Source organism: Hyaena hyaena, unplaced genomic scaffold (assembly GCF_003009895.1).
Source record: "Hyaena hyaena isolate Hyena2069 unplaced genomic scaffold, ASM300989v1 scaffold_77, whole genome shotgun sequence".
In the NCBI taxonomy this organism is placed as follows: domain Eukaryota; kingdom Metazoa; phylum Chordata; class Mammalia; order Carnivora; family Hyaenidae; genus Hyaena; species Hyaena hyaena.
In genome coordinates this window covers 1,802,194-1,830,029 of record NW_024080708.1, presented here as the reverse complement: position 1 = coordinate 1,830,029, position 27,836 = coordinate 1,802,194, and the positions used below count along the sequence as shown (strand labels likewise).

Below are 27,836 nucleotides of genomic sequence, written 5' to 3'. Positions count from 1 at the left end.
GCTTCAGCCACAATAGGGAGTCCTTCGTGGGGTGGGGAGCGGGTGGGCTCTGGGGGTGAGGATGGAGTTGGTATGCCTCTGAGGCTGGAAGTTCCACTTATGAAGAAGCAGGAGTTAAAAGTCACATGTATTGGTCAGACTTTCAAGGACACCGTTGGTACACACAGGAATAACTTTTTTTTCATTTTTTAAAATGTTTATTTATTTTTGAGAGAGAGACAGAGTACGAGCAGAGGAGGGGCAGAGAGGGAGACAGAGAATCCGAAGCATGCTCCAGACTTTGAGCTGTCAGCACAGAGCCTGACATGGGGCTTGAACTCACGAACCACAAGATCATGACCTGAGCCGAAGTCAGATGCTCAACCGCCTGAGCCGTCCAGGTGACCAGGAATAAATTCCGAGATGAATTTAGAGATAGACTTCATTGATACTCTCTCTAAGGTTCAAGTCTATAAGTAGAAAATGAGTAATTATAGAAAGGCAAATTATATAAATTGTGAAAACTAGCTAAAGTGATTACAGTTTATGAGGAATTGGACATTCAGTAAACTCAGGAGGTCTGGGTAGCATCAGATATACTGTGGTAAATCCAATCATGAAAATCACTTTAAACACTGGCCTGGCCACCTCTGTGCCAACAGGTAATAGGACAGTGAGCTGCGCAGCCTCGGCCCTGAAGAGCAAGGAGCCCTTCAAGAAAAGTCCTTCTTGCAAGCTAAGCCCACATGGGCTGTGAAACAGGAACAAGCAACACCTGGAGGAGTGAGTCCTCCCGGAGCCCTGGAGGACTCCCAGAGTGCTCCTCACCTTTTCAGCCAGAGAGAGACCAAGGAAGGATATGGTTCCCTAAACTTAGGGACGCAGATTTGGCAAAAGGCACATGAGGCTAAGACTCACATAATACAACCAATGCAACCCTAACCCATGTGAAAGGGGTGTCAGGAAGTGAGGGGGGAAAAACAGTAACTTTCTCATTTAACTAAAAAACATTTAAGTACATGTTATCCATTAATTCTACGAGGGATTTAGTCCTCAAGCAGAAATTACAAGGTACCCTCTAAAAGAATGCAAATCTATAACAGAATGTACGTCTATGTTTGAAAAACTCTTGAAAAATTCCTGTTTCTCAAGTGTTCAGCTGGCCTTTCCAAAAGAAGATGGAAATGTAACATCTGTAGTTACAGAACCAGTAACCAAGGCAGAATGGTTAGAGGACCTATCTTATCTTGGCAATTTTATCAACAGCTTTTAAATTAGCAAGCTGGTAGGTGTGGTGAAAATGGAATGTGTTGTAATGTATTCATTTTATTATTATAAAAAGGTAGCCTTTTTCATCTCTCTGTCTCCTCTCAGGACCAAGCGATACTTTCCCGTGAATGATCCTAACCATCTGAGAGACTGTCCGCCCCTCTTAGACAAAACACACTGCAGGCTTTAATTAAGCATTTCACAAAAGCTATTTTCCAATACTGCCAATAAAATGTCTGGGCTATTTTTACGTAATCTTAAAGCATTAAAAAAAAGGTGCCAAAGAAAATGAATTTAATTTTGAACAAGGACTTTTATGTCCCAAGGAGAGGATTTGATTTTCAAGACTTCTAAAATCTACTTGCCTGACTGCCAAAAGCAAGCTCACTTTTTAAACAAATGAAGAACATCTATTTCTACCACCCCTTTTCTTTCACCTGTCTCACTTTTTCCTATTTTGCTCACTGTGACAGTTTAGATTTAAATATCAGATCTGATACATACATAAAAGTTAAATTAAAAGACTTTTTGCTGTAACTGGCAAATGCCAATGGATTATTGGGAAAACCAAAGATGTCTAACCTCAGGTAAGGAAATGACCATTAACGGAAGTTTACTGAATGCACTCTCATCTCTCTTCTGTTCTTTTCAGTGTGTCCGTGGCATCCAATTAGATATACCATTTGTGTGGAGGAGGTAAAGATTAGCAAACGCCTCCCCAAACTAGATTTAAAAGATGCAATTCCAGTACAGGTCAAATTCTTTTTTCCTAAGAGCAATGGCAAACAGTTCAACGCAAAGAAAATTACCCAAGCTCTGGCAGATGGTTCACAGCTGTAACACTCTGAATGAATTACTTCCCCCAAAATTGCTCCTATCAAATTCAAGAAAACTTGTATTTTTTTTTCAGCCCTTGCCTATATAATGATCTTTCATCAATAGGAAAGGAACAGGTTGGACATATGATGAAAGGGACTTGAAATCAGATGCATGCGCTTGATTTTCAGCTCTGCCACTTACTGCTTTGACCATGGGAAAATTCTTAACAGTGGCTTCAGTTCCACTACCTACTGTCCTCCAGTAAAATAAGGAATGTGAATGTGTTTTGCCAATTATAAGTTCATATACAACTGTTAAACATGCCCTCAACCAACAAGTTGACAATTTAACAACAACCCTTTTAATTCACACGCAGTATTTATTTCTCCTTACACTGGTCACTCTGATCGAATCCAACGTGAAGATTTTTGCGTCATTCTTAGGAAGCCCGAGTTTGTTCCCTGAACAGCTGCCTGCCAATGACTCTCAAGTCTCTTGGTTCATGTTTGGTGATCTGGGAGAGGAAAGGGAAGCAAGAGGTCTTGTTTGTGTTTTTAGGCACGTGTGGTATTCTGTTGTGCTCAATGAAAGCCCTAGTCCTTGTTTAAAGATGCTTTGCTAGTGGCCGAATTTTTTTCCCTGGGAACATCACTCTTAGAATGAATGTAAATGTGTAATGACTGCCAACAACTTTAGTGAACTTTAATTGAATGAAGTCCTCTTTAATTGTTATAGGTCAAATACCTCTACTCCAAATGTCCAATTTTTTTTTTTTCAGGGAGTGGGGGAAGATGTTGCCTAAAATAAATGACCCATCAATGATGACTGAGAAATCTCTGCCAACTGGAGATTTTATTCTAGTAATTTGTAATAAATAAATCCAATACAGCAAAAGCAATTTGCTCTCGGCACCTATAATTTAAAGCAAGAGGATTTGGCAGTAGTACACTGAAAAGAGCTTACACTTCCTTCGTGTTAATAACAGTGTCTAACATTTCAAAAGGTAGTTACTACGGATTTTTTTTTTTTTTTTTTTTTGCTTTCTAATACCAAGTGCTACTATAACATTACGAATTTGGTTGATCAATTCTCCTGCCCCTTCTAGAGCTGCCCTTATTCCTCCTATCTTGGAATGGAAAAATCCTTTTCTCACCTTCGGTCATTTCAAACTATGAATTCTACCTCAGATACAGCAGTAAAAGAAGCAAAAATGCAGACATGAGTCAAGAGTCAGACTATACCAAATAAGAAACTACATTCTCCTCCCAAATGTTAATGCTGATAGCCCACGTGTATGAAATGTGAAGACTCTGCCCTTTAAAAATTATTTAATTTATATAAAAAGTCAAGCCCAGGTCATTTTTTCTACATGTTTCTAATTGTCTTGAGCAGATGGCTTTAACATACTTACTTATATGCAATGTAACTGTGGGTAAATGAGATTATATTATTAATTTTGTGCTACATGAACAAAGCTGTCACACTGTTTTACAGTCTCACTTCATTTCACTTGTTAAAAACAGACCCCAACTGTAAGGATCCCAGCCCTGAACAACCATGCAAACCATTTTAAATGAAAGTAAAAGCTGGGGCGCCTGGGTGGCTCAGTCAGTTAAGCGTCCGACTTCGGCTCAGGTCATGATCTCACAGTTCGTGGGTTCAAACCCCGCATCAGGCTCTGTGCTGACAGCTAGTTCAGAGTCTGGAGCCTGTTTCGGATTCTGTGTCTCCCTCTCTCTCTGACCCTCCCCTGCTCACGCTGTCTCTCTCTCTCTCTCTCTCAGAAATGAATAAAACATTCTCAAAAATGAAATTAAAAACTAACTGAAAATTGGGATAGAGGACAGAGAACTTTAATTTAGCTTTGTGTCTCTAAAGGAAATAATAACAGCATAACAGCAATAACAACAATAATAATAGTTGCATAGTAATTCATGTACAACACTTACTATGTGCCAGGCACTGCTCTAAGCACCTGCCATGAAATAAAATTACCCTTTGAGATACATAACTCCTAATAAAGACTATGACTTTGTTCCTTTGTGAAAGCGGATTATTTCTCTTCTGACATGATGCATATGTATGATACATTATACATACATATTTAATGTAGATACGAAGGTAGAGACAGATAAAAAATGGGTAAAAATTATTCTATAGCTTTATAGTAAAAAAAAAAAAAAAAACTATCAGAATTACCCATCCTGTTCTTAGCATTTCACAGACAACATTCTACCATATCAATTTACATTAAAATGGTAACAAAAGTTGTTTCCTTCAATACTTTCTTCCTATATATCTTTCCTTTAATATATATATCTCAGCAACTTACATGCCTGAATCACTCTCAGGACCAATTTACTTTTGCAAATGATTAAACTGAAACTTCACTTCAGTGTTAATCTAATCACAAAACAAAACTATATTCGTAAACTGCTTTAAGGTCTCCAAATGCTTCCACATTCAGTTTTTTCTTTGAACCTAAGCACCCTCCTCCCTGCAAGATACAGCCTCCTTGCTGTAGTTACTCAATAAAGTCAGGAATTTCCTCAATGGACAATACATTTAAAGAACAGCAAATCTGCAAAACAGCTATAAAGTCACTTGAAGCTATTTACACATCAGTAACTTAAAGCGAAAATGATGATAATTGGGTCTAGATCATCCTTGAGAAGTCAGGGTTTATTTCAGGAACAAGTTTTCACTAATTGTAACCTCTGTTTAAACAAAGAGTATTGAAAAGTATAGACGAACCTCTATTAAAACTTGTCCTCACCAAAGAACAACAGGGAAACAGGCAGCTAGGCACACCTACATCAATGTCACAAACAGTAGCTTCAGCAGTGAGGTTCAAGCCATAGCTTGAGACCAATATTCAGATGTACTTTACAGAATAAAATAACCCTGTTGCTGAAAAGCTTGTTATGGATTGCATTCTTGGAAATAGAATGATATATTTTAAATGCATGGGTCTGGTGGTAGTGGTGACCGTGTGTGTGTGTGTGTGTGTGTGTGTGTGTGTGTGTGTGTGTTGGGAGGCGGTGGTCACAATTTAATGGAGATCTGAACTGAATCCTCTAGGAAGCCAAAGCATCCTTTGGTCATTTTAATGATCACTTTTAAATATGCCCGTGCTACAAATGTGAGTTTTTGTATGACAAGTTTTCCAAAGCAGGAGGAGCAAGGGGAGGGGGTTACACCTGCACTAAACAGGGAGCTTGTTAGGTGACTGTTGTGATCAGTCCCCAACTTGTTCTGCCTGATCAAGCACAGTGGGCAGAGATCCAATCACAAAAGCATTCCACAAAGCAAGCAAAGCAAAAATCTTCACTAAACTGACTACTGGAATGGAAACTGCTGGGGTCCATCTCTTCCCTTCACTGGGAAAGAAGCACATTCTACTGAAGAGGGAAGGCACCGGCTATGGAGACATCATCTTCCAAAACATTTCTTGAGCGTGTGTCTAGACACGCTGATAATAGCATTGCATAATGTACACATGAGATTACTCGAGGTCTGATTTTCAAATCTGACAGCTCCTACTCTTCCTTATTTCTTCCTTTGGAAAAATAACCCTTTAAAAAACTTCCACTGTTACAGGGTACACTGCCCCTGGGTCAGGTCTTCCTCCAGCCTTATTATCTTGCTTTACTGGATTTCCCAGAAGACATACCAATTACATGTTTTTGGTGCTTTTTAAACCTTTCAAGCAATATTCATACCCATTATCAAGTTGTCACAATTCCCTCTTTTGGGGGAGTTATATGAAGAAAATGAGGCACAGCGAAGGTGACTTGCCTGTCACCTCGAGTGACAGAAAAGGAACACTCAAGGTTGATGGCAATGTATCCTGTGTAAAAACAAAACAAATCAACACAAAAACACATTCCAGAGCCAAATACTGTCTTCTTTTAATCACCTGTTTCAGATTATTTCTATTTTGTTCCCTCCAGACATTCATGCTAACAGTGGAGATTTAACCTTCTTGGTAAATCACAGCAAAATAGCTTAGTAACAATGACCACTTTGAAAAAAGTAACAATGACTGCTTTTTAAAAAAGGAACTTTCAAAGGAGAAGGTCTACCTCCCCTAAATGTCACAATTGATTATCACTGCTCAATATTCTGTGCACCTATTAAACTTCTTGTAATCAAATATGGGCATTTGTAGAAAAGTAGCTTTTACTCGTTGATTTGAAAATGAGTTGATGGGATCCAATTTATGGTATCCTGTTTGCAAAAATCATTAAGTGTTAGGGAAGGATTTTGAAAACATCCCCATGCCATATGTATCCTTAAGCTTTTAATTACTCCTAAAAGAACGGAACCAATGTTTAAAATGGCAATCGGTTGTTTCCAAATAAATGTATGATTGGATCAAAACTTAAAAATTGTTGCAAAGATCACAAGGCACTGCATGAATACTGAAAACTGAATTCTCCTTGTCCTGCTAAGTAGGCACCAAGTTAATGAAATATTAACTCCCTTTCTCCTAACACCGTAGACATCGATTCTTTAGGCAATAAACATTAAGTTGGGTAAATGAATTCTAAAGTTACTAACCTCTGTGGGGAGAGTCGAACTTCTTGTTGTCAGGTCTGGCAAAGTCCATTCTCACGTAAGTGTCGTCGTCGTCGTCGTCGTCGGAATCCTCTCGCTCCGGGGGACTCGGCACTCGGCGGCGGGGTGGCGGCGGTGGGGGGGCGGCCGCTGCAGCCCCGATCTCACCTCGGGCCAGGTCTGCACCTGGGTCTGGGGCCCCCCTTACCGCTTGGGCAGCAGCAGCACTAGCAACAGGTTGGAACCAGCGGACAGAGGCGGAGTCAAGTCCAGCGGCGGCCTCCAAGCCCCTGGCGGCCGCACCGAAGCCGGGGGCCACGGCGAGGGCGGAGGCGGCGGCTAAAGCCCGACCCACGGCTACGGCTGGCGCAGCTGCCGAGGCTAAGGAGGCGGAGAGGTCTCTCTCGAGGCTGTCGGTGGGGAAAGCCGAGACAGCGGCTCTGGCGGAGGCAAAGAAACTTTGCGAACGGCTTTGAGGGCGTCTGCGCTCCAGCTCGTCTTCCTGCAGCAGCCTAGCCACAGGTGGTGGTTCAGAGCAGCGGCTGGGGGAGAGAGAAATGTCCATACAGCACTCAGAAAATGGGTCGACCACATAGATTCGACCTGTTTCAGCATCATAGCGGATGGCACTGTCAGCAAAAGGCACGGCTGGTGTCATTGCTGGATTGAAAATCACTTCGATGTAGTCACCCTCTTCCTCATTAGCATTGCCACCTAGAGCACTGGGAAGAAGAGACACAAGTGGCCACCTAGCACCTTCCAGAAAGAGGGGATTGGCACCTGGAAAAGCTCGTAATAGATTTGAGAGGCGGTGAGCTGGGTTCGGAAATGGCACTCCGAACTCAACATTCACATAATTAGAGAAAGCTGGTGGTCTGGGGCCAGCAATGATGCTCCACGAACCTGGCAGTCTTTGGATAAAGGGGGCTGGCATATTGCTATCTCTCTTAGTGAAGTCAATGTTGACGTAGTCACCAGAGCTGTCAGCTTCTCTCTGCTCACGTGTGGGCTTTTGTGATTTGGGCTTGATTTTATATCCTTTTGTAATAAAAGAAAAGCGGTTAGGTCTCTTAGCCTTGTTCTTGGGGGGCCCATTATCTGCAGGCTTTGAAGGTGCCCCCCCATCTCCAGGCTTTGAGAACGATCCCTCAACGGAAAGCTTTGAAACTGCATCTTTGGGGCCCCTGTTAGATGAGGCTTCTTTGTCTAGGCCCTTCCCCAGGAATTTTCCAGGTAACATTGGTACATACTCACTGTGGTCACTCTGTCCCAACGGGGAGCCCTGAAAGGTGTTTGGCAGAGAAAAGTAGGAGCTCCAACTTTTAGAGGAAGAACCACCCTCAGGGTTTGGGGGGTTTTTCGGAATTGCACCGGCTCCGGGTGCCATAAACATATAGTCGCTGTCACTGTCATTGTCTTTTGCCTCATCCTCCTTATGAGGATCCGGCTCTTTTGGAGGGCTTGGGGCAGGTGGTGGGCTCACTCTGGGAAACATCATCATGTACCCTCTTGAATCTTCAAAAGGTGATCGAGAGTGGCGTTTTGAAGCAGAGAAGTTTTGAGGAGCCATTGGCATGTAATCACTGGAGCTTGCCAGAGGGGCGGCCACCCCTGGCCTCATTGGCACGTATGGGTCATCCTCATCTTCATCAAAAGCTCTGGCTCTGTGGGGCCCCCGAGCTGCTCCTTCTGGGGTCTCTGTCTCTTTGACTTCTTTACGTTCTTTTGTGGCTCCTCTGTCGGCACAAAAATAGAGTCGGAACCTTCCCCCAGACTTCCCTTTACCACCAGTTGCTGCAGCCGGAGGGGGTGGAGGTGGAGAAGGTGGAGGTGGTGGCATTTGCTGCTGCTTGCTTTGAGTTAATTTGCCAAAGTAGGATCTTTTCTTCAGAGATTTTCCACGTTCACCACTGCCATCAGGGGTCTTCCCACCTCCCGAGCCTTTGCCCCCTCCAGAGTTCTTGCCACCGCCTGAGCCATGGCCATCTCCAGGTCCCTGCCCACTGCCCGAGCCGTGTCCACCGCCGCTGGCTCCCTGGCCACTGCCTGAGCCGTACCCGCCTGCAGTGCCCTGGCCATCTCCTGAACGCTGGTTTCCTCCTGCCCCCTGGCCCCCTGAGCCTTGGCCACTGCTTGAGCCCTGGCCACCCCTTGAGCCCTGGCCAGCTCCAGAGCCCTGCCCCCCTCCCGAGCACTGGCTCCCTCCTGAACTCTGGCTACTGGAGCCTTGGCCACTTGAGCCCTGGCCGCCTCCGGAACCCCGGCCATTTCCGGAGCCCCAGTTGTTCATGGGCATGTAGTCACCTTCGTTTCCTTCCTGATTCTGTTTGCCCTGAGGACTGTCTTCTTCCCCAGAGTTGCCAGGGCCGGAGGCTTCAGAGGACGGGCAAGCTCCATGGTTGGGGGCTTCTGCGGGATGCGGGGCCCGCACTGGGCTAGCTGTTAAGCGGCGAAAAAAGCTGGCTGGCACTGAAACCGCTCTCCTGGACCTCCGCGCTCTGGGCAGGTGCAGTCTTCCTCGCCTGGAGGGGGGCACGGGCTCGCTGCGTGTTATGTAGCGCCTGGTGAGGAGCATCTCGTCTTCCCCGTCCCCGATGGCCCTGAGGTGGCAAAACTGCTCAAAGCGGGACCTTCTCAGCCAGCCGCCGGGCTCCAGCGGCAGCATGTCCAGGTGCCTCCTAGCGGACAGCAGGGTTAACAGGTGGGCGCCGATGCTGATGCTGTAGCTGCGGCAGCGCGCTCTGTATTCGTCTGCACACAGGGCTCTCATCTTCTCCAGAAACAGCTCGTGCATGTTTTGGGCCACCACGCAGTCATCGACCTGCATCCAGAGCTCCCCCGGACCGATGACGGTGGACCTGCCGACTTCCAAGAAGAAATACTGCTCCGAATGACCGCAGCGACGGATGCTCAGGAGCTGGACGACCACGCTGGCCACTTCGGTGTTCAACCTCACAAAGACGACCTCCTCGTCGGTAAGACAGAGCCGGAACACGCCGCTCAGCTCTTTTCTGTGCCCCAGCCCCCTGGGTTTGACTATTACCTGCCACACATCTTTGTAGAAGGGTGGCTCCGCCGCCGCTGCAGCCGCCAGCGCGGCCGGCTCTCCATCCGGCTGCGCGCCGGGCGTGCCGCAGCGGCGGCGCTTGCTCTCGAGGATGAGGCGGCTGAGCAGCAAGTACCAGCTCTCTTGCTCCGACTCGTTCTCGGCCACCATCGCGAAGTACTCGTCCTGGGTGAAGAGGGCGATGAGGTGTCGGTACCTTGCGTCGGCCCGCTGGCTCACCGAGAAGCACTGGTACAGGGTGATCACGCGCCGCGGTGGGATGAGCGCGGGGACCGCGGCGCCAGAGGCGGCCGCCGCCGCCGCCGCCGCCGCGGCGCGGACACTGTGCCGGAACTTCCTGGCATTTTCGTAGTATTCTAGCCGAGCTGGGGCGTCGGCGGTCTCGAGTTTGAGCACGAAGTAGCGCCAGTGCCCATGCTTCTGCTTCCTCAGGTAGCCGCGTTTGCAGACTTCGTCCCCGACGGGGAGGTCCTCTTCATCGGACTCAGAGTCTGACCGGGAGCCAGTGGCCGTAGAGAGCCACATGGCTCCCGGACAAGACGACCCGGTCCCAATGAGTGCGGTCGGCGTGCCCGAGAGAAGAAGCGGGGTGGTCGCCACCGCAGCTAGCGCTGCCGCTGTTGCCGCTGCCGCAGCTCTCAGCCTCCTTGTCGCCTGGTCGCGAGCGAAGGAGCAACTCGCCATGGTGATGCACGATGGTTTTAAGGTGAGCGCGGGGGAGGGGGGGCTCCGGGAAGGGAGGGTTGGAGAAGAGGCCGTCTAGCCCGTCTGCCCGCCCAAGCCCTCTCCCGCCTCGGCCCCGCCCCCGCCCACTCCACTCAAAGCGCGCGGCGGCGGGCAAAACAACACGTGACCGCCGCCTCACGCGGCGGCCGCTGCGGCTTCAGCTACCCGCGCAGCGGAGGGGCGCGAGCTGTCGCCAGCAAAGGTGCGCAGGGGAGGGGGCGCCGGGCCCTAGAGGCGGAGCCGCCTCCTCCCCGGCCTAGACGCCTGGTGGGTCTCCAGGCCTGTGGGCCTCTGGAGGACCGACGGGAGGAGGCGGGGCTCTCCGGCCACGCTGGTCCTAAAGAGGAGTCCACGAAGGCACGAGGGGGCGGTAGAAGGCGGGGAGGGGCGGAGGAGAGAGCGGCCCGCAGCCGGGGCCGGACGGGGGCGCCACAGCCCGGGCTCCATTGGCTGGAGGGGGCGAGAGGTGGTGGCGGAGGCGGAGCACAGCTGTCCCGGGCCGCGCAGGGGACGAGAGCTGGCCAGTTGGCGGGACGGTTTGTTTGTTTATTTGGGAAGTGGGAGCCAGGTGAAACTGTTGCAAGGTTCCCATTGGACGGGATGGGAGCCAATGGGAGTGTCCGGCAGGGAGTCGGCCGTGAATTAATTAGTTTGGGGGGCAGGAGGGTAACTAAGGGGCGAGGGGGGCGGGGCTTGGGTCCCGGAGTGGGCTCCGCTGTCTGGTTGTCGCGCACGCAGGCGGTAAACAACCCTCCGCGAGTAGCTGCTAATGGCAGTAATCAAACTCCTGCAGATCCTTGAGCCGCGGCGACCCGGGGACTGAGCCCAGGCGCCCTCTGTTTCTCTCCCTGGCCCTCACAGAAATTCTCTGTTCCGGTCACAGTCGGGCCCACTCGCTCCAGCCGCGCGCCGAGAGCTGAGCGTCTCGGGAGAAAGTGTGGGCACCCCCCTGGAAACGTGTTAACGACCGGGGCCCTCAGATCTGCCTCCCACTGCGCTTGCAGGCGCTCCGGAGCCGGCCGCAGCCCAGACAAAAGCCCGAGACTCTCAGGCACCCGAGTAACAGCTGAGCCTTTAAAAGGAACACGATCTTTAATCAGAGCGCATTTCTAGTCCACGAAACGCAGGTTAGCTGAAGATGCGGTTTCTGGCTATTTGATTAGTGAGTGATGTCAGTGAAAGCACGAATTTAGGGGCCTGCAAAGTATATAGCCATGTTGGGAAAAAAAACAAAAAACAAAAAAAAAACCCAAAAAACCTCAGACTCGATTCTTACTGAAATACACCAGCGGTGAGCTGTCGTGATATTTCCCCATGAGAGATGGTTCGAAAGGCGCCTCTAAGGGATTTCAAAATAATACGGTTTCCTTTTCCTCGAGTAAGACCGAAAAACTTTAGAAAAACAAAAGCTTGTACCCAGAACAAAGGATCACACCGAATACATATCCTAGAATATAATTCACATCCCTCGCGTCAAGAAAAGATTTTTGCTGAATTTCAGTCTACAATTTGACGCTACAAAAATCAGAACTACTGCCTCCCTTGTTTCTGGAGAAACTGCTGGAGTGTAAGTTCAACCTCTTCAAGTCTCTCTCTTCCCCTATGGCCCTCCCCCAGCTCTCTCTCAGTTTGTCTTTTACTAGGATTTCAGCTTCCTAAGCGTGTAGATGAGTCAATAATACATTAAAATGTCAAAGGAGTGACCACAATTGCAAAGAGGGATTTGGGGGCAAAAATAGGGGGAGACCTATGGTATTTCTCGCTGATAGAATGGAATGTGGGTTCACCTTTGCCCTAGGGTGGATGCTGCAAAGTGTATTATTTATAAAATTTAACAGTAAACTAGGCAGTGTATACATCATAAAAATAAGCCCCATCTCTGCCCTCTTAAGAATTTGTTCTCTGTTAGAAGCAGAATAAACATATTTGGATGAAGGGCTCCTTTTCGATGCTCCCACTTGGGGAAGAAAGAAATTGGTTTTGGCTGTCTCCAAAATATTAGAAACCTTATCCTTCCCTCTGCCGGTTTATAAGCACAGCATATTCACAGGTGCTCAGAACAGCGTGGTTTCTAAAAGGGACTCTCAGAGGCAGAATGAGTGTTGATGCTCAGAGAGTCCTGACTGGATCCGCTCCCTTCGTGTTTCAGCTGCCTGCTCAGATGTGTAGAGGATTCCATACACTTACAACCAAAATGACGATGAATAAAATAATTTGAGATTTTTACGATAGGTATTATGATGTTTCATAAGTCTTTCCAAGAATAGGGTTTTGCCTTCAGTAGAAGTGTTCTGAAAATAAGGCAGTGCTTTTCAAAGTGCTGTGAGTAAAAACATGGCATTTTAAAATGTATTGAAAAACATGAAATGGCATCCTGAATCAGATTTGGAAAATAGTGGAAATAATAGGCTTTAAAACCTTCATGTCCTTATAGAGTTTTGTCACAGAGTAGTGGGCTTACAATGTCTAGAATTTTGTACCTTGTTCTTTTCCCTTAACATTATATAGTAACATTTTCCTGTATTGTTATGGATCAGCCTAAACATAATTTAAAATGCTGCAGAGTATTTTAGGGAGCTGTGTATTAATGTGCTTAATAATCCCTCTGCTTTGAGCTACTTAGATGGTTTTTATTTTGTAATATTATAAATAATGCTGCAACGAACATCTTGTTCCTATAGCTTTTGCTTTTTAATGTTTACAATTAGTACCTTGGGATAGAACGAGGAGTAGAATTACTGGAGGAAAGGTATGAACACACTATGCCTTATTTTTCAAAAATAATGTATCAGTTTACCATGTCACCATACACTTTGGCAGACTTGAACATTCTTATTTTTTTTTTAATCACTGATAAGATGGGTGAAATGGTATTCAACCGTTCTTTTAACTTGCATTTTTGTTTACTAGTGAGATAAAAAAAAACTTTTATATATCTTTGCTGACAAGAGATTATCTTCTGTAAAGTGACCTTTGCTTTATCTCTTAGCTTCTTAGTATTTTTTTCCTTATTATGTGCAACTTGCTTATATAATAAAGATGTTAAAACTTTGTCAAATTTGTTGCAAGTTTTCCCCCAGTCTATTAAGGAAAAACAGTGCATTCAGACTTGATTCTATTCTATTTTGAGAGGTGTGTGAACTTGGTACAGTGAGGTTTGTAGTGCAGTTTAGAAGGGAGCGATTGACACACACAAATATCACCATGATCATTTCTTCTTTTAAAAGATCTCCTGTATCTAAGCTTAGATGGTCTTTTAAAGAGACAAGTAAGTTTGTTCTATAGTCAACAGACTATAAGAAAGCATCTAAACTTGTTAAATTTTATGTAGTACTCTTAAAGGATATTTTATAATGCGTTAATCTGGGGGAAACCCCTAAGCCTAAGAATCAATGTGTCAAGAAAGAAGTATGGAAAGAATGTTTAAACAATTACAGTGAAAGATGAACAATGCTGATCATTTTCTCCAAAGTGTATTATTGGCTGTATCAAAATGGAGTTACAGATTATAATGAGATATTTCAGACAGGAATTTTACTTTGTAAGTCTCCTACAGTGGGAGAAGATGGGGCAAATAATAGTACTTGTGAATAGGGAGAAAGTGTGGCTAGACAAACATTATTTTCTTTACACAGGTCAACCAGATATCTTCATTTCTAAAAGTTGTTCCAACACTGAAGCTCTCTAGGGGAGACCATCATTACTGAATTGTGCCAGATGCTGCAGCTTGTCTGACATATATTTAAACTTTCATCTTCCTGGACAACTTAATGATATAGGATAGTTGTTTAGTTTAGGTCAGGTTTCCATAGGCAAAATAAAGCAGAGGGGTGGTACAGACATCTAGATGTTTCACGCAAAAAGTAGAGACTGTATTTGGCTTGAACTCGCCAGATGGTTGCTTTAATGCTCTACTTTTCTTTGCTTATAGATTCCTGCCTCATATATTTTTGTTTTTATTTTTATATTTATGACAAGTTACCCCAAAAAGAAATTGTTTTCCATATCCAGGTATAATTTCTGTGAAGGCTGGACTCTGAACCAAGAGTCTCAAACACAGATTTTTAAAACAACAGAATGAGATGTAATAAAACCTCCAGTATTTCTCGTTTGCCAGTTTAGCCGAGGAGGGGAGACACAAGCATTTCCGCTGGTATTTTATACCTAGATACTAAGGTAAATGGATAAACACGGCCACAGTACCTTTAAAACAGATTCTAACTAATGAAGAAGTATGCTTTTAATGGAGTTTGCCTTTAGAAGAAATTTCCTGTGAAGTTGTTTGAATTGAGCAGGCACTGGTAATAAAGACTCATCAGCCTTTGTCCTCACATACATGATCATCAGTATTCTAAACTACTTGTGTTAAAATCAAAATGGATAATAGAAATGTGGATTTACTTAGCTTAAAAATTAAACTGTTGCCTTAAATGTGGGCATTGTTCAAGAGAACAAAGCCTATGAGGACAAAGTAACCAGTATAAAAGCACCAGTATTTTTGCCCAATTTTTCTCTAAGTATTAACTCTATAGTCTTTGTGAGCTAATGTTTATGTTGGTAAAAATGAGCTGCCCTTGCTATTAAAAATGGGTGCTAGTGATGATGATTGCTTTCTCTGTGTTTGGACATAAATGAAATCATGCACAATGAATGATGCTTTCTACACTATGCAGGGATAAGGGCTGCCCTCTGATTTGTGGTTACAGCCACCGCTTGCAGATGATGGCTTTGGTCTCAGCATCTTCTATGCTACTCAAAACCTCTGCTGGAGCAAACAACCGTCAAATGCCTGCCTGCTGCACACAGAACAGGTCTGTTTGCTGCTTTTGTTTCCTCTCACTCTGCAGCTAAAGTAATTAGAGCAAATACATGGTTTAATTAGGCTCCTAAAGCTTCCCTGTTATCTTAGGAGTCAACTGAAAATTAACTCAGTTAAAAATCAAGCATTTCTCTCCGCCTTTGAAAGACAAAACTCATTTGGAAATGACTTGTAGTAAGTAAACTAAACATCAGAACAATGAAATCTAGCAGATTTCACATGAATTTCAATAATTTCACACCACATACTTTTGTAATGTAAATATAAATGACCGATATAAATTTTTGCTTAATGCTGTTCCTCGTTGGTATCATACAGCGACCTCATTCTTAGTGTCAAAAATATTTTTGGTTTGTACTGCCTTGCCTTCAAAAGTTGGAATCTTTATTTTGTAAACTAAAGAGCATCGTTACGATGACTGAATTTGCTGTTTTAAAAGAGCTGGTGTTAGAGACTTGCATTTTCCTTTGGATGTTTCCATATCCAGTTTTATCTTACTTAAGATATGATTTCTTTTTGCTTATCACTGATTCTGCTTTCTCCACTCCTCACATGGACCTGCAATATCTATCAGCTTGAACCCTTCCTTTTGTTTTCATAGTAACCATCCTGGTCCAAGTCCTAATCAACTCTCCCAGTTTTGCTGAAGTAGCCTCTTCAACTGGCTTTACCCTTCTTCAGTCTCTCTATGGTCAACAGAATATTTTCTGTCATATGTCCCTTTCATCATACCATTCATTGCTTAAAGGTATACAGAGTACACACTTTTTTCTTCTGCTGTGTCGGAACTAAACTAGCACAAGCCTATAAGTTCCCCTCTTCCCAGTTGACACCACAGCCAAACCACTTTCTCATCGCCTTGCTGCACACAACCCATGCTTCCAAAGTCAGTCCTCATCTATTATAATACATTCTCCCTGCTCACACCACCAGTTAGATTAGTCTCTTTATGGCATTGCATGTATTTATCCATTATCGTTGTTAGGATATCTCTCATGTCTAAATGTCCTGCCCATCCTAATTACCAGTTAATGCCAATCACTTTCCTCAAGACTCAGCTCAAGACTCACTCAGGAAAGCTTCCCTCACATAATCTTACTACAGTCACTGCCTAATTTTTCCTGAGCATTGGCTGTTAAGTAGAGCTTAGGATTTGGTCAATGTTGTTGATGCAGTCATATCATTGGTAAGTGACAGTCATTGTCACAATGACTAATAATTTTCTACTACTTGGTAAATAGCTACTATCCTGGAACTACCTTCCCTTCCCAAGTGCTCCTACCCACCCAGTTGTCCTGGCTACTTCAGCCCTTCCTCTAGGACCTCTGACCTCTGCAATATCTAACTACTAACAAGTCAGCTGCAGGCATAGTGGTAGATTTCCATGACCCTGCTCTAGAGCTTTGACTGGCATATATTCTGACTGGTAGGCTTGTGATACACAGGCTCTTAAGTAGTTAAAAGTACTATCCCTCAATATAACTAATCCCTGAGTTAAGGAACACTGTTCTAGACTATAAACACCTTGAGGTACAGGACAGGGACTGTGTCATATTCATCTTTGTATCCTTAATGCTTACTATGGTACCTGGAAGTGACCAACACATTTGCCTTGAGGAAAGAACCAAGGTAGGAAAAGGAAGGAAGGACAGAGAGGAGGGGAGGAGGAGCATGGCAGAAGGGAAGGAGGAAGGGAGGAAAAGAAGTGTCTAGGATAGATTTCAGTGGCCCATGGCGGAGCACCTGTGTGGCTTAGTCAGTTAAGCCTCCTTCAGCCTCCCATTCTTGGTTTCTGCTCAGGTCATGATCTCACCATGAGATTAAGCCTTGAGTTGGGCTCTGCTCTGGTAGCACAGAGCCTGCTTGGAATTTTCTCTCTCCCTTTCTCTCTCTCTCTCTCTCTCTCTCTCTGCCTCCCCCCACCAATAAATAAATAAATAAATAAATAAATAAATAAATAAACATTTTAAAAATGGCCAATGCAGACTACTTCCTTCTCCAGAATACTTTTTTTTTAATTCAACACACAATGTTACATTAGTTTCAGATGTACAACATAGTGATTCAAAAACTATACATTATGCTGTGTTCACTACAAGTGCAGCTACCATCTGTCATCATTCTACATTCTTACAGTTCCATTGACTATCTTCCCTATACTGGACTTTTTATTCCCATGACTTATTCATTCCATAACTGGAAGCCTATACTTTGCTTCTCTTTGCTTCACCCATTTTGCCTATTCCCCACCCTCTAGTAAGGATCAGTTTGTTCTGTGTATTTATAAATCTGATTCAGCTTTTTGTCTGTTGATTCATTTATTTTTATGATTCCACACATAAATGAAATCATATGGCATTTGTCTTTTTCTGGCTGACTTATTTTACTTAGCATTATACCCTTGAGGTCTGTCCCCGTTCTCATAAATGGCAAGATCTCATCCATTCTTATGGCTATATTATATTCCATCGTGTGTGTGTGTGTGTGTGTGTGTGTGTGTGTGTGTGTGTGTGACATCTCATTAATTCATTCACCTATTGGCAGACACTTAGGCTGTTTCCATAACTTGGCTATTATACATAATGCTGCAATAAACATAGAGGTACATACATCTTTTTAAATTGATGTTCTGGTTTTCTTTGTGTAAATACCCAGTAGTGGAATTATTGGATCATGTGGTAGTTCTGTTTTTAATTTTTTGAGAAAGCTTCATACTATTTCCACAGTGGCTGCATTGATGCACGTTCCCACCAACAGTGCGTGAGGATTCCGGTGTTCTCCACATCATTGCCAACACATGTTATGTCCTGTTTTTTTAACAGTGCCTAAGCTCTCCGTGAGTGACAGCAAGTCTTGGTGACTTCTGCCTGATGTAACATCTCTTCCCCCTCAAAAGACTCGTGTTCTTTTCCCTCTCATTCATCACAGCTGAGTTAATCTTTGCCCACACATATCCCTTGCCCATCTTACAGTTGTCAGAAACCTCAGTAAATGTCTGTACCCTATATTTTTCCCTCTGTTTTTTAGTTCCATTAGAGAACAAAGGGAAATTCCAACCCCAGTCATCTAGGATGATACATATAAAATTCATGCTGGTCATAAACATGGAGTCATGGTGATTATAAATCTCTACCAAGGAAAAGCACTTATCACTTCTTGACACCATGTGTTTCTCCATTCCCCACCCCACTACAGTGTCAGCTCCATGTGTTGCTGTGTGTTCTCTGTTTATTCCCTGGGCCTAGAACAATAATAAAGATCCTCAATAAATTTGTTTTACATTTATTTATTTATTTTGAGAGAGACAATATGTGTGGGGGAGGGGCAGAGAGAGAGGAAGACAGAGAAAAGGCTCTGCACTGTCAGTGCAGAGTCCAGTGTGGGGCTCGAGCTCACAAAACCGTGAGATTATGACCTGAGCTGAAACCCAGAGTCGGCCACTTAAGTGACTGAGCCATCCAGGTGCTCCCTCAAAAAATATTCGAACAAGTGAATGAAAATGAAAAATAGATGTTTTGAAGTTAAAATAGAGATGCCTCATGGACCACATGCGCTCTTGGGAGGGATCCCTTTCAGAATCTCCAAGAAGTCTTCATCTAGCTGCTTTAATTAAACATGCTTCTTCTGAAGCATTATCGTTCAAAATATGTCCTGATATATTTTATAAGCCTATTTCATGATTGTTATCTTCTAATTTTTATCTAATGACTTAGTATTACAGCACATTTGCTTTGTACTATATTCCCATAGCAAATATACAGACAGAATTTCCATATATTGTGAATTAAATGAGTTTCTTTGGGCAAACCTATAAATCCAGGAAACGTTTATTTACAGTGCTCCTGTGGGTAAATGTGTTCAAAGTTCAAAACAAGCACCTTACAAACCACTTTTGAAATATAACCATTTTTAGTTTCATGAGTTTCTGTATTCAGTCTGTGCTTTACTGTAGACAATTGTTTATGGATTGTAAGTACTTTCCAGTTGCCTCATTAGTGGATGCTTTATCTTCCCCAGTGTTTTGTAAGCACCCCCTGAAGGCAGGGATTATGTTTTTCTACTTTTGTTTATCCCTTCATGGTGCCTAGTACTGCATTGTACTCAGGAACCACTTGCTGAATGAAGGATTTTACCTAAATGCAAAATAAGGTGATAAACCCAGAAGACAGTGTATTACTTTTTGAAAAAGATGAAACATCAGTCATTCAATGCAATCGTCAGTATTTAGGGCCTCTCACTTGAGAGTCCTGTTAGAGACCACATTGTGTTTAGGCTTCCTAATCACTCCTTCTTGCCAAACTTTTTCACAAGGGTTTTAATTATAAAAGAAGCAGCATAGATTTAAATTATTTCATTCTTAATTAATTATTTGTTCCCTCTTCCCCTGAAATACATCATCAGGGAGAATTATGAACTATTATGTAAATGATTTAATTTGAGTTCAGGAGTTGGGATGGAAGATGTTTGTGCTTATTAATTGCAGGATCTTTTCCAAATTTGAGACTAAGGCATCAAAAGAGAAATAAGAAGGGAACACTTCCATTTCTGATCAAGGAACAACAAGAAAATTTAGACTCAGACTCGTAGCAAATTGCTCCCTTCCTTCTGTGAAAATGCATTGAAAACACCTGGGATCTTATTTCTTAACTTGAGTGATGGTTACGTGGGCGTTCCGTATGTAGTTATTATTTAAACAGCACATATGTATTTTATACACTCTTCTGTGCAATATTTTACAATCAAATAAAAGATACCTTAAAGACAAATGTAGTCCATGAGGGAAACATATCAACATTTCACATTGATTCAAAATCCAGAACCAAGTAAGTGTAAATCATTCTTTCCTTTTGTTAATTGGCATTCAGAAAGGAAAATGTTAACATTTGAATAGAGTGTTTAAGAAATAGTTACATTTGCATCTGAAAAGAGGGGTCCCTTGGAAAATAAAATTGGTGCTTTCAGAATTAAAAAAAAAAACAAACAAAATAAAACTAAACAAAATAAGGTGTTTTGTCTACCCCAAAAGATCTCTTTAAAGATCGCTTCCAGGTTCACCTGAAGACGTTTTGTCACATGGCTCAGTACTTCTGTAGAATCTTTGAGGTGTTAAGAGAATCAAAGCTAAGGGCACTCCAAAAAGTGAGCTGTGTAAACTGAGAAACTCTATTCACAGTACCTAATAGTAAAACTGATTTACAGGGAAGACTTAAAGTTTGTTTTCTACGATTTTACCTTCTGTGTGTATGTGTGTACAATGTCAGTGTGGTTTTTAATGGAAGCTTGTTTCTCATCAACCAGATTGTAAATTTCTTGAGGATAAGGGATGATCTATTGTCTTTCATGTTCCCTGCATGGCCTCACTCTGTGTTAGTCACCTAATACTTTAGCTTGATTTGCAAATGCATACATGTCACATTCTGATAGCTTGTGACTCCTTTGTCTCATCTGTTTATAACCAAAAGAATGTGCTGGAGAATATAAGGCTCAGAGCCTCCTCTCTTGTAATGTGTATGATCTGGAGGCGGTGTAGGGACAATTCTAACCACTGACTGTGAGTCTTAAGGTGTTTGCATAATTAAAATGATTGAAATATAAATGTGAAAGCATGATGTGATTTGAACATCTTTTAAAATATTATTCTGCAAATCAATTTTGAAAGTTTTCAGGCATCAGGTTAAGTTGACTTTTTGGTATTGTGACCCTAAGGTTAAATAATAAAAGAAAAAAAAACTATCAGCTTACTAGAACTATATTATGCCTGAAACAAAAACATGACCCAACAGGAGAAATATTTCCTTAAACTTATATTACTTAAAATTGAAACTGATTTGCTATATACACAATCTTTCTGTGACTTGAAAGTCTAATATGTTAAAATTTAATCATCATCTGTGACATTTTGCAATGTTACCAATTACTTTTAGCAACTGGATTGCAATACATCTCTAACTTCTAAATGTCATCATTCAGCTTTGGCTAAGTGTTAGTATTTCATGAGGCTTGTACATGTGTGGTTTATCTTTGTTTTACAACTTCAAATACCCACCCATAGCAAACCACATACTCATAAGTCAAACTTAATTCTTCAATTCATCAGTTCTCCTTGCTAATTAGTATTGCCTTTTAAGTCTTGTTATGCCGTCATAGGACCAGTATATGATAATGACCAAAATGTTGATTTTTAGTAATAGGAGAAAGGTGGAAATAACACTCTACTGGAACTCCAGAGACGTGGGTTCTAGACCCATTTCTGCCACTTATGAGCTGTTTGATGATTTAATCCTATTTATTTTTGTTTACTCTTTTAAAAAATGGGAGGTTACAGCCAAGGGTTTTCTAATATTTTCGAAACAGGGAGAAAGAGGACAAACATACCTTCCAGGTTCTGTATATGCAGATTTTTCCTCATTTGGAAGCATACACAGAGAGAAAGCTTTACTGGGTGCTCAGAACAAAAATCTTACCAGTTGAATATCTCCTTAAATTATTAAACACAAATTTGTTTTCATTTATTCATTCATTCATTCATGCATTCATTCATTCATTTATGCATGCTCTGTAGCCAGCAGTGGGGGGGGGGGGTAGAGCTTGAACTCAGGACCCTGAGATCAAGAGTCACATGCTCTTCTGATTTAGGCAGCCAGGTGCCCCTTCATCCCCTTTTAAAATCACATATTTTAAAATGTTTATTACAAATCAGATATGTTCCACATAGTGTTTTAGGTATTGCAGATATGACAGTGAATAAAACACACAATGTCTCTCATGGAGTTTACACTCTGGTAGGGAGTAGTCAAATAAAGGCAGAATAAAATATCAGGTAATGGTACATCTGGTTTTAAAAATGAAATTGTGTGATATAGAGAATATAAGTGTGTTGGGTGGCCTGAGAAGGTCTGTCTCGAAGGAGAGGACATTTGTGCTGAGGTACAAATGCCAAGAAGGTACTAGCCATGCAAAGTTCAAAGGAAGAATGCCATGTAGAGGAACTGAAAGTACAAGGTATAAAAACAGGCATGAGCTGGGAGTGTTGGAGGAACAGAAAGGCAATATACTGGAACAAAGGGTCAGAGGGTCAGGGGCCACATCAGGGAGGGGTTTGTAGTTCAAGGTAAAGAGTGTGGAGATTATTCTAGGTGCAACAGGCAGCCAATGGAGAAATTTAACCTGGAGGGTGTCACGATCTGATTTACATTTTCAAGAGGACACTCCAGCTGTCACTTGGATTGATGACCCAAAGTAGAAGCTGAGAGACTGGCTAGGAGAATACCTTAGTGCTCCAGATAAAGGTGGCTTAGACAACAGTGACAGTGTGTAATTGGAGATACAAGGACAAAGCTGGAATATGTTTTGGAGGCAAAGCCTGCAGAAGCTGCAGAAGGATTCAATTTAGGGTGTGAGGGATGGGGACGATTCAAAGATAACTCCTAGGTGGTTTGCATGGACAGGGTTAGTGGACTGATGATGAAGTTAAACATCTTTACAGAAAATAGAGGGGTGCCTGGGTGGCTCAGTCGGTTAAGCGTCCGACTTTCGCTTGGGTCATGATCTCACGGTTCGTGGGTTCGAGCCCCGCATCGGGCTCTGTGCTGACTGCCAGTTCAGAGCCTGGAGCCTGTTTCCGTCTGTGACTCCCTCTCTCTCTGACCCTCCCCTGCTCACACTGTCTCTCTCTCTCTCTCTCTCTCTCTCCTAAAAATAAATAAAACATTAAAAAAAAATAGAACCCATTTCTCAGGTCATGATACCATGGTTTATGAGATCAGCCCCGTGCTTGGGATCCTCTCTCTCTCTCTCTCTCTCTCTCTCAAAAATAAATAAATAAACATTTTTTAAAAGGAAACTATAATCCATTTAACATTAAACTCTATGGGACTTCATTTCTTTTCCCATCTTTTAGTGTAGGCTTACATGATTTTGTAAAACTGTAATTTGTGGAGCAGAATGTTTGAACTGTTTGATGTTATTTTTTTGTTAATTTTTTTAATGTTTATTTTTGAGAGACACAGCGAGAGGGAGAGAGAGAGAGAGAGAGAGAGAGAGAGAGAATGCCAGCAAGTGGAGGGAGGGGCAGAGAGATAGAGAGGGAGACACAGAATCTGAAGTAGGCGTCAGGCTCTGAGCTGTCAGCACAGAGCCCGATGTGGGGCTCAAACCCACATTACATCGAGATGTTGACCTGAGCCCAAGTAGGATGTTCAACTGACTGAGCCACTGAGGCACTCTGTTTGATGTTATTTTCAAGTTAACATTATTTCAAACAAATGAATCTATATATCAACATAATCTGCAATCTTGGCCATTTCCAGCAAGACTGTATCATTCTAATAAATTCCCCTATTATTATTCTTGCTATCACCACAATCCTAACATTAACTTTTTAAAAAAACACTGCTGCCTTAACTTGGGGGAAAATACTACATTGTTTTCCCCTATATTTCATCTTTATCAAATATTTATTAAGTACCTTTAACTACTAGGTAACTAACCACATCATTTAATTTAAAAATGTTTTATTTTTAACCATGTGCCACTCTGGAGGCAAGGCTGCCAGAGGTTAGGTGCATGGAGCACCTGAGAGCAGTGAGGAAGTTTCATATTTAGTTTCAAATGCGGTATTAAGCCACTTTAGGACTAGTGCTGTCATACATGATATGAATTAACTGTAGCTGCCCTCATGTTTGGCTGGCACTAGAAGGCTCTGTTGCACAAAACCAGTACACATATGAAGATGGTTGACAGCTTTATGATGATCATACTTTTTCGGATTATCGTGGTGTTATCCTGGAACCAGTCATTCAATCTCCGATAGCTACATAAACCAAGCTGATGTGCCTTCTGCTGCTGTTATTTCTCAGCTGAACAGAGAATGCTACATTGTTTGCAGGTTTTTTTTGTTTATTCAGAATTTTCTTGCAATGCTTCTTCTGTTCTCCTTGTTTATTTCCTCTCTGAAGATCACTATGCCTGCTTTCATCCGTCTTTCTCATTTACTTTGCCAAGATTCAATCTTGTGATTTAAAGTTAAGTGGAACTCATAGGAGACACTAATGAGAATGTCCAAAAGTCTATCAGGCTCTCCATAGTAGTCTGTGATTGATAGCTATGAGAAAGATGGTGTGCCAAATTCTAGTGCTTCTCTTTAATCTGGAATTATATTTAGGTGAGGAATCCTGGCAAGGTTGTGTGTGTGCTCATCTTACCATTGCATTTGGGCACATGGTTTAAAAAATTAAATATCCCTACAAAGCTTGTGATAAACACAGCGACCTTGCTCCCCCCCCCATTTTCTCCTTGCCAGAGACAGCAATGCTTAACCTTTACATTTTTATCAATTTTCTTAGAGAATACGTTTTTTAAAAAAAAACTTTTTAGGTTTATTTATTTTTGAGAGAGAGAGACAGAAAGTGAGTGGGGGAGGGGCAGAGGGAGAGGGAAACAGAGAATCCCAAGCAGGCTTCCCACGGTCAGTGCAGAGCCAGATGTAGGACTCGAACCCACAAACTTTGAGATCATGACCTGAGCCGAAACCAAGAGTTGGATGCTTAACCAACTGAGCCACCCAGGCACCCCTAATCTTTTGATACTTACCTTGTTATTTCTGAACTAAATGTCTCTGTTGCTGTGTCTTGATTTTTCAGTTTTAGACATCTGTCAACCTCTCATAGTGGCACATGAGGATTTTGTTTTTCTTTACATACAGAGTCATACCCATGGCCCACACGTGCGTTCTTCCTACTTCTTCATTTTCCCATTAGAAGTCCACTGTGTTGGGGAGCCTGGATGGTTCAGTCGGTTAAGTTTCACACTTCAGCTCAGGTCATGATCTCATGGCTAGTGAGTTTGAGCCCCACATCAGGCTCTCTTCTCAGAGCGTGGAACCCCTTTGGATCCTCTATCTACTTCTCTCTCTGCCCCTCCCCATCTTGTGTTCTTTCTCTCTCTCTCTCTCAAAAATAAAATAAACATTAAAAAAATAGGTGTACTGTGTTTAGTGTTTGCCGATGTAAAAGCAGTTAACAGGTGAGCCAGCTAGTATATTAGAATACTTTTAATTTCCGCTACGTCTTGATATTTTCCTTGGAATTAGTAATTATTTTTGTTGTTGAATTCTCTGTGTTATTAGTAGTCTGTGTTATTGGCATCTCCTCTCCTGTTGCCTTTTTTCTTTTCTGTTGGTTTCTGGTGAAAGTGCTAATATCTCCTTGATGTAATGTAGTCCCAGTGATGAGTTTCTGAATAAATTCAATGAGCTAAAAAGAAAACAACTCACTAATCTATTTTCCGCCTATTTTACAAATATGCTTTTAATTCATTTGGATGCAGGAAATCCTTGAATTTTCTATGCTGTCCCACTTTCCATATTTTTAAAATTCATTTTCTATTTACTTATTTATTTATTATTTGTTTATTTAATATAATTTATTGTCAAATTGGCTAACATAGAGTGTATAAAGTGTGCTCTTGGTTTTTGGTAGGTTTGTTGCTTATACAACACCCAGTGCTCATCCCCACTTTCTATATTTTTTACTCTTTGTCATTATGGGTTTTCCATTTTTCCTTTCATTAAAAAAAAAAAAAAAAAAAACCATCTTCCAGGAGCTCTCTTTTCATTCTGAAAAGTTCGTTTTAAAATACCATCCTGATCACATTTACCACGGTGAGCATTTCATGAGTAGAACTGTTGAAACACTATGTTTTACACCCGAAACTAATATAATATTATAGGTCAACTATACTATAATGAAAAATAAAATTTGGGGGCGCCTGAGTGGCTCAGTCGGTTAAGCATCCAACTTCGGCTCAGGTCTGTGAATTCAAGCCCAGATTCAGGCTCTGTGCTGACAGCTCAGAGCCTGATGCCTGTTTTGGATTCTGTGTGTGTCTCTCTCTCTGCCCCTCTCCTGCTTGTGCTCTCTCTATCAAAAATAAATAAACATAGACATGTTTTAAATACAATTTTAAAAACCCTAAAACATTCTATTATTATTTCATAGTTGCAGTGTCTTCTCTAGTATCACTGGGGATATTGATTGTAGTTATAATTATTCTCTCTGCATGTGGCAGAGAAAAAGTCATTGCCTCCTAATATCTTCAAAAAGTGGAAATGGTTAGGCAGCAGGTGGCAAGAGATTTTTCAGACAAGAAAGCTGGTGGACTTTTGTTAAAGGTGAACCAGTCACCTAGGATGTCTTGGAAGTCAGACAACACGCTGCAAACTGAACCTGCAGTGCTATAGGAAATGGTTTTAAAACTTCAGAACGTTGGGCTTTCGCTTTGTGCTGCTCTTAGCTACTGAGTTGCCTTACAAGGGAGACAATGTAGTCCAGAGATAGCCCAAAGGAGGCCTGCTATGCTTGTGGTTTATAATCTGATTTCACTAAGATGCCTGTAATTTCCAGAACGTTCAGGGTTGGAAACAACAACAACAACAACCACTATTAATAATTCCAAAAAGAAAGTAGTGGTAATCAATAAGACAGTATTAGCAGGGGACAAAATTTTGGCTTCAAGTGTTTTTCAGGAGGCTCTATTTAAGACTTTTCTTCCTGACAATGGGCTCCAACAAAAATTAAAGTAAGGGAATTTCCTTCCCACTCAAACCAATTTTTGAAATAACTTCCAGGTATCCACCATCAGATTGAGATAGGAGTCAAGGCAAAAAAACAGAGGCCAATAAATAAAATACCAAGGGCAGGATTAAAAACTAAGTCTAGAAAGGATCTCTATGCTTCTGTGCCTAATGAGACTGACTGAAAGTAATGAAACTAGAAGACTGTCAGTTTTCTTTGTTGATTCTTATTTGTTTTTCAGCTTTATTGAGATATAGTTGACATATAGCATTGTGTATGTATAAGTTTTGTGATGTGTTGATTTGACACATTTACATTTTAGTGTGTTTACCACTGTGGTGTTACCTGGCACCTCCATTACAGTCACATAATTCAATTTCTTTTTCGTGGTGAGAACAGTTAAGATCTACTCTCCCACCAACTTTTAAGTATCTAATACAATATTGTTAAGTATATTCACCACACTGTATATTAGATCCCAGAACTTCTTCATCTCTCAGTTGGAAGTTTGTATCTTTTGACAAACACCCCCCCCCCGCCCCCGTCCCTGTTAACCATCACTCTACTCTGTCTCTATGCGTTTGGATTTTGTAGATTTCACGTATAAGTGATATCATACAATATTTGTCTTTCTTTGCCTGACTTATTTCACTTAGCACAGTGCCCTCAAGATCCATCCATGTTGCCTCAAATGGAAGAATTTCCTCCTTTCTCATAGCTGAATAATACTCCAGTGTGGGTTTGCGTGTGTGCATGCATGCTTATGTGTGTGTATGTGTGTGTATCACATTTTCTATGTCCACTCATCAGTTGATGGATACTTATGTTATTTCCGTATGTTAGCTATTTTGGTGCTTCAGTGAACATGGGAGTGAAGATATCTTTCCACGATCCTGTTTTCACTTCCTTTAGATATATAACCAGAAGTGGGATTGCTGGATCATATGGTAGTTCTATTTTTAATTCTTTGAAGAACTGCCACACTGTTTTCCACAGTGGCTGCACCAATTTACATTCTCACCAA

General features: G+C 42.3%; 1 protein-coding gene across 1 annotated transcript; it reads right to left on the bottom strand.

The window, feature by feature from the left end:
- Positions 1 to 6,625: 6,625 nt before the first annotated feature.
- IRS4 (insulin receptor substrate 4) lies at positions 6,626 to 10,378 on the bottom strand. The gene has a single exon (XM_039233489.1). It carries the CDS (start codon positions 10,376 to 10,378, stop codon positions 6,626 to 6,628), a length of 3,753 nt encoding a protein of 1,250 aa, XP_039089420.1.
- Between the last annotated feature and the right edge of the window lie 17,458 nt (positions 10,379 to 27,836).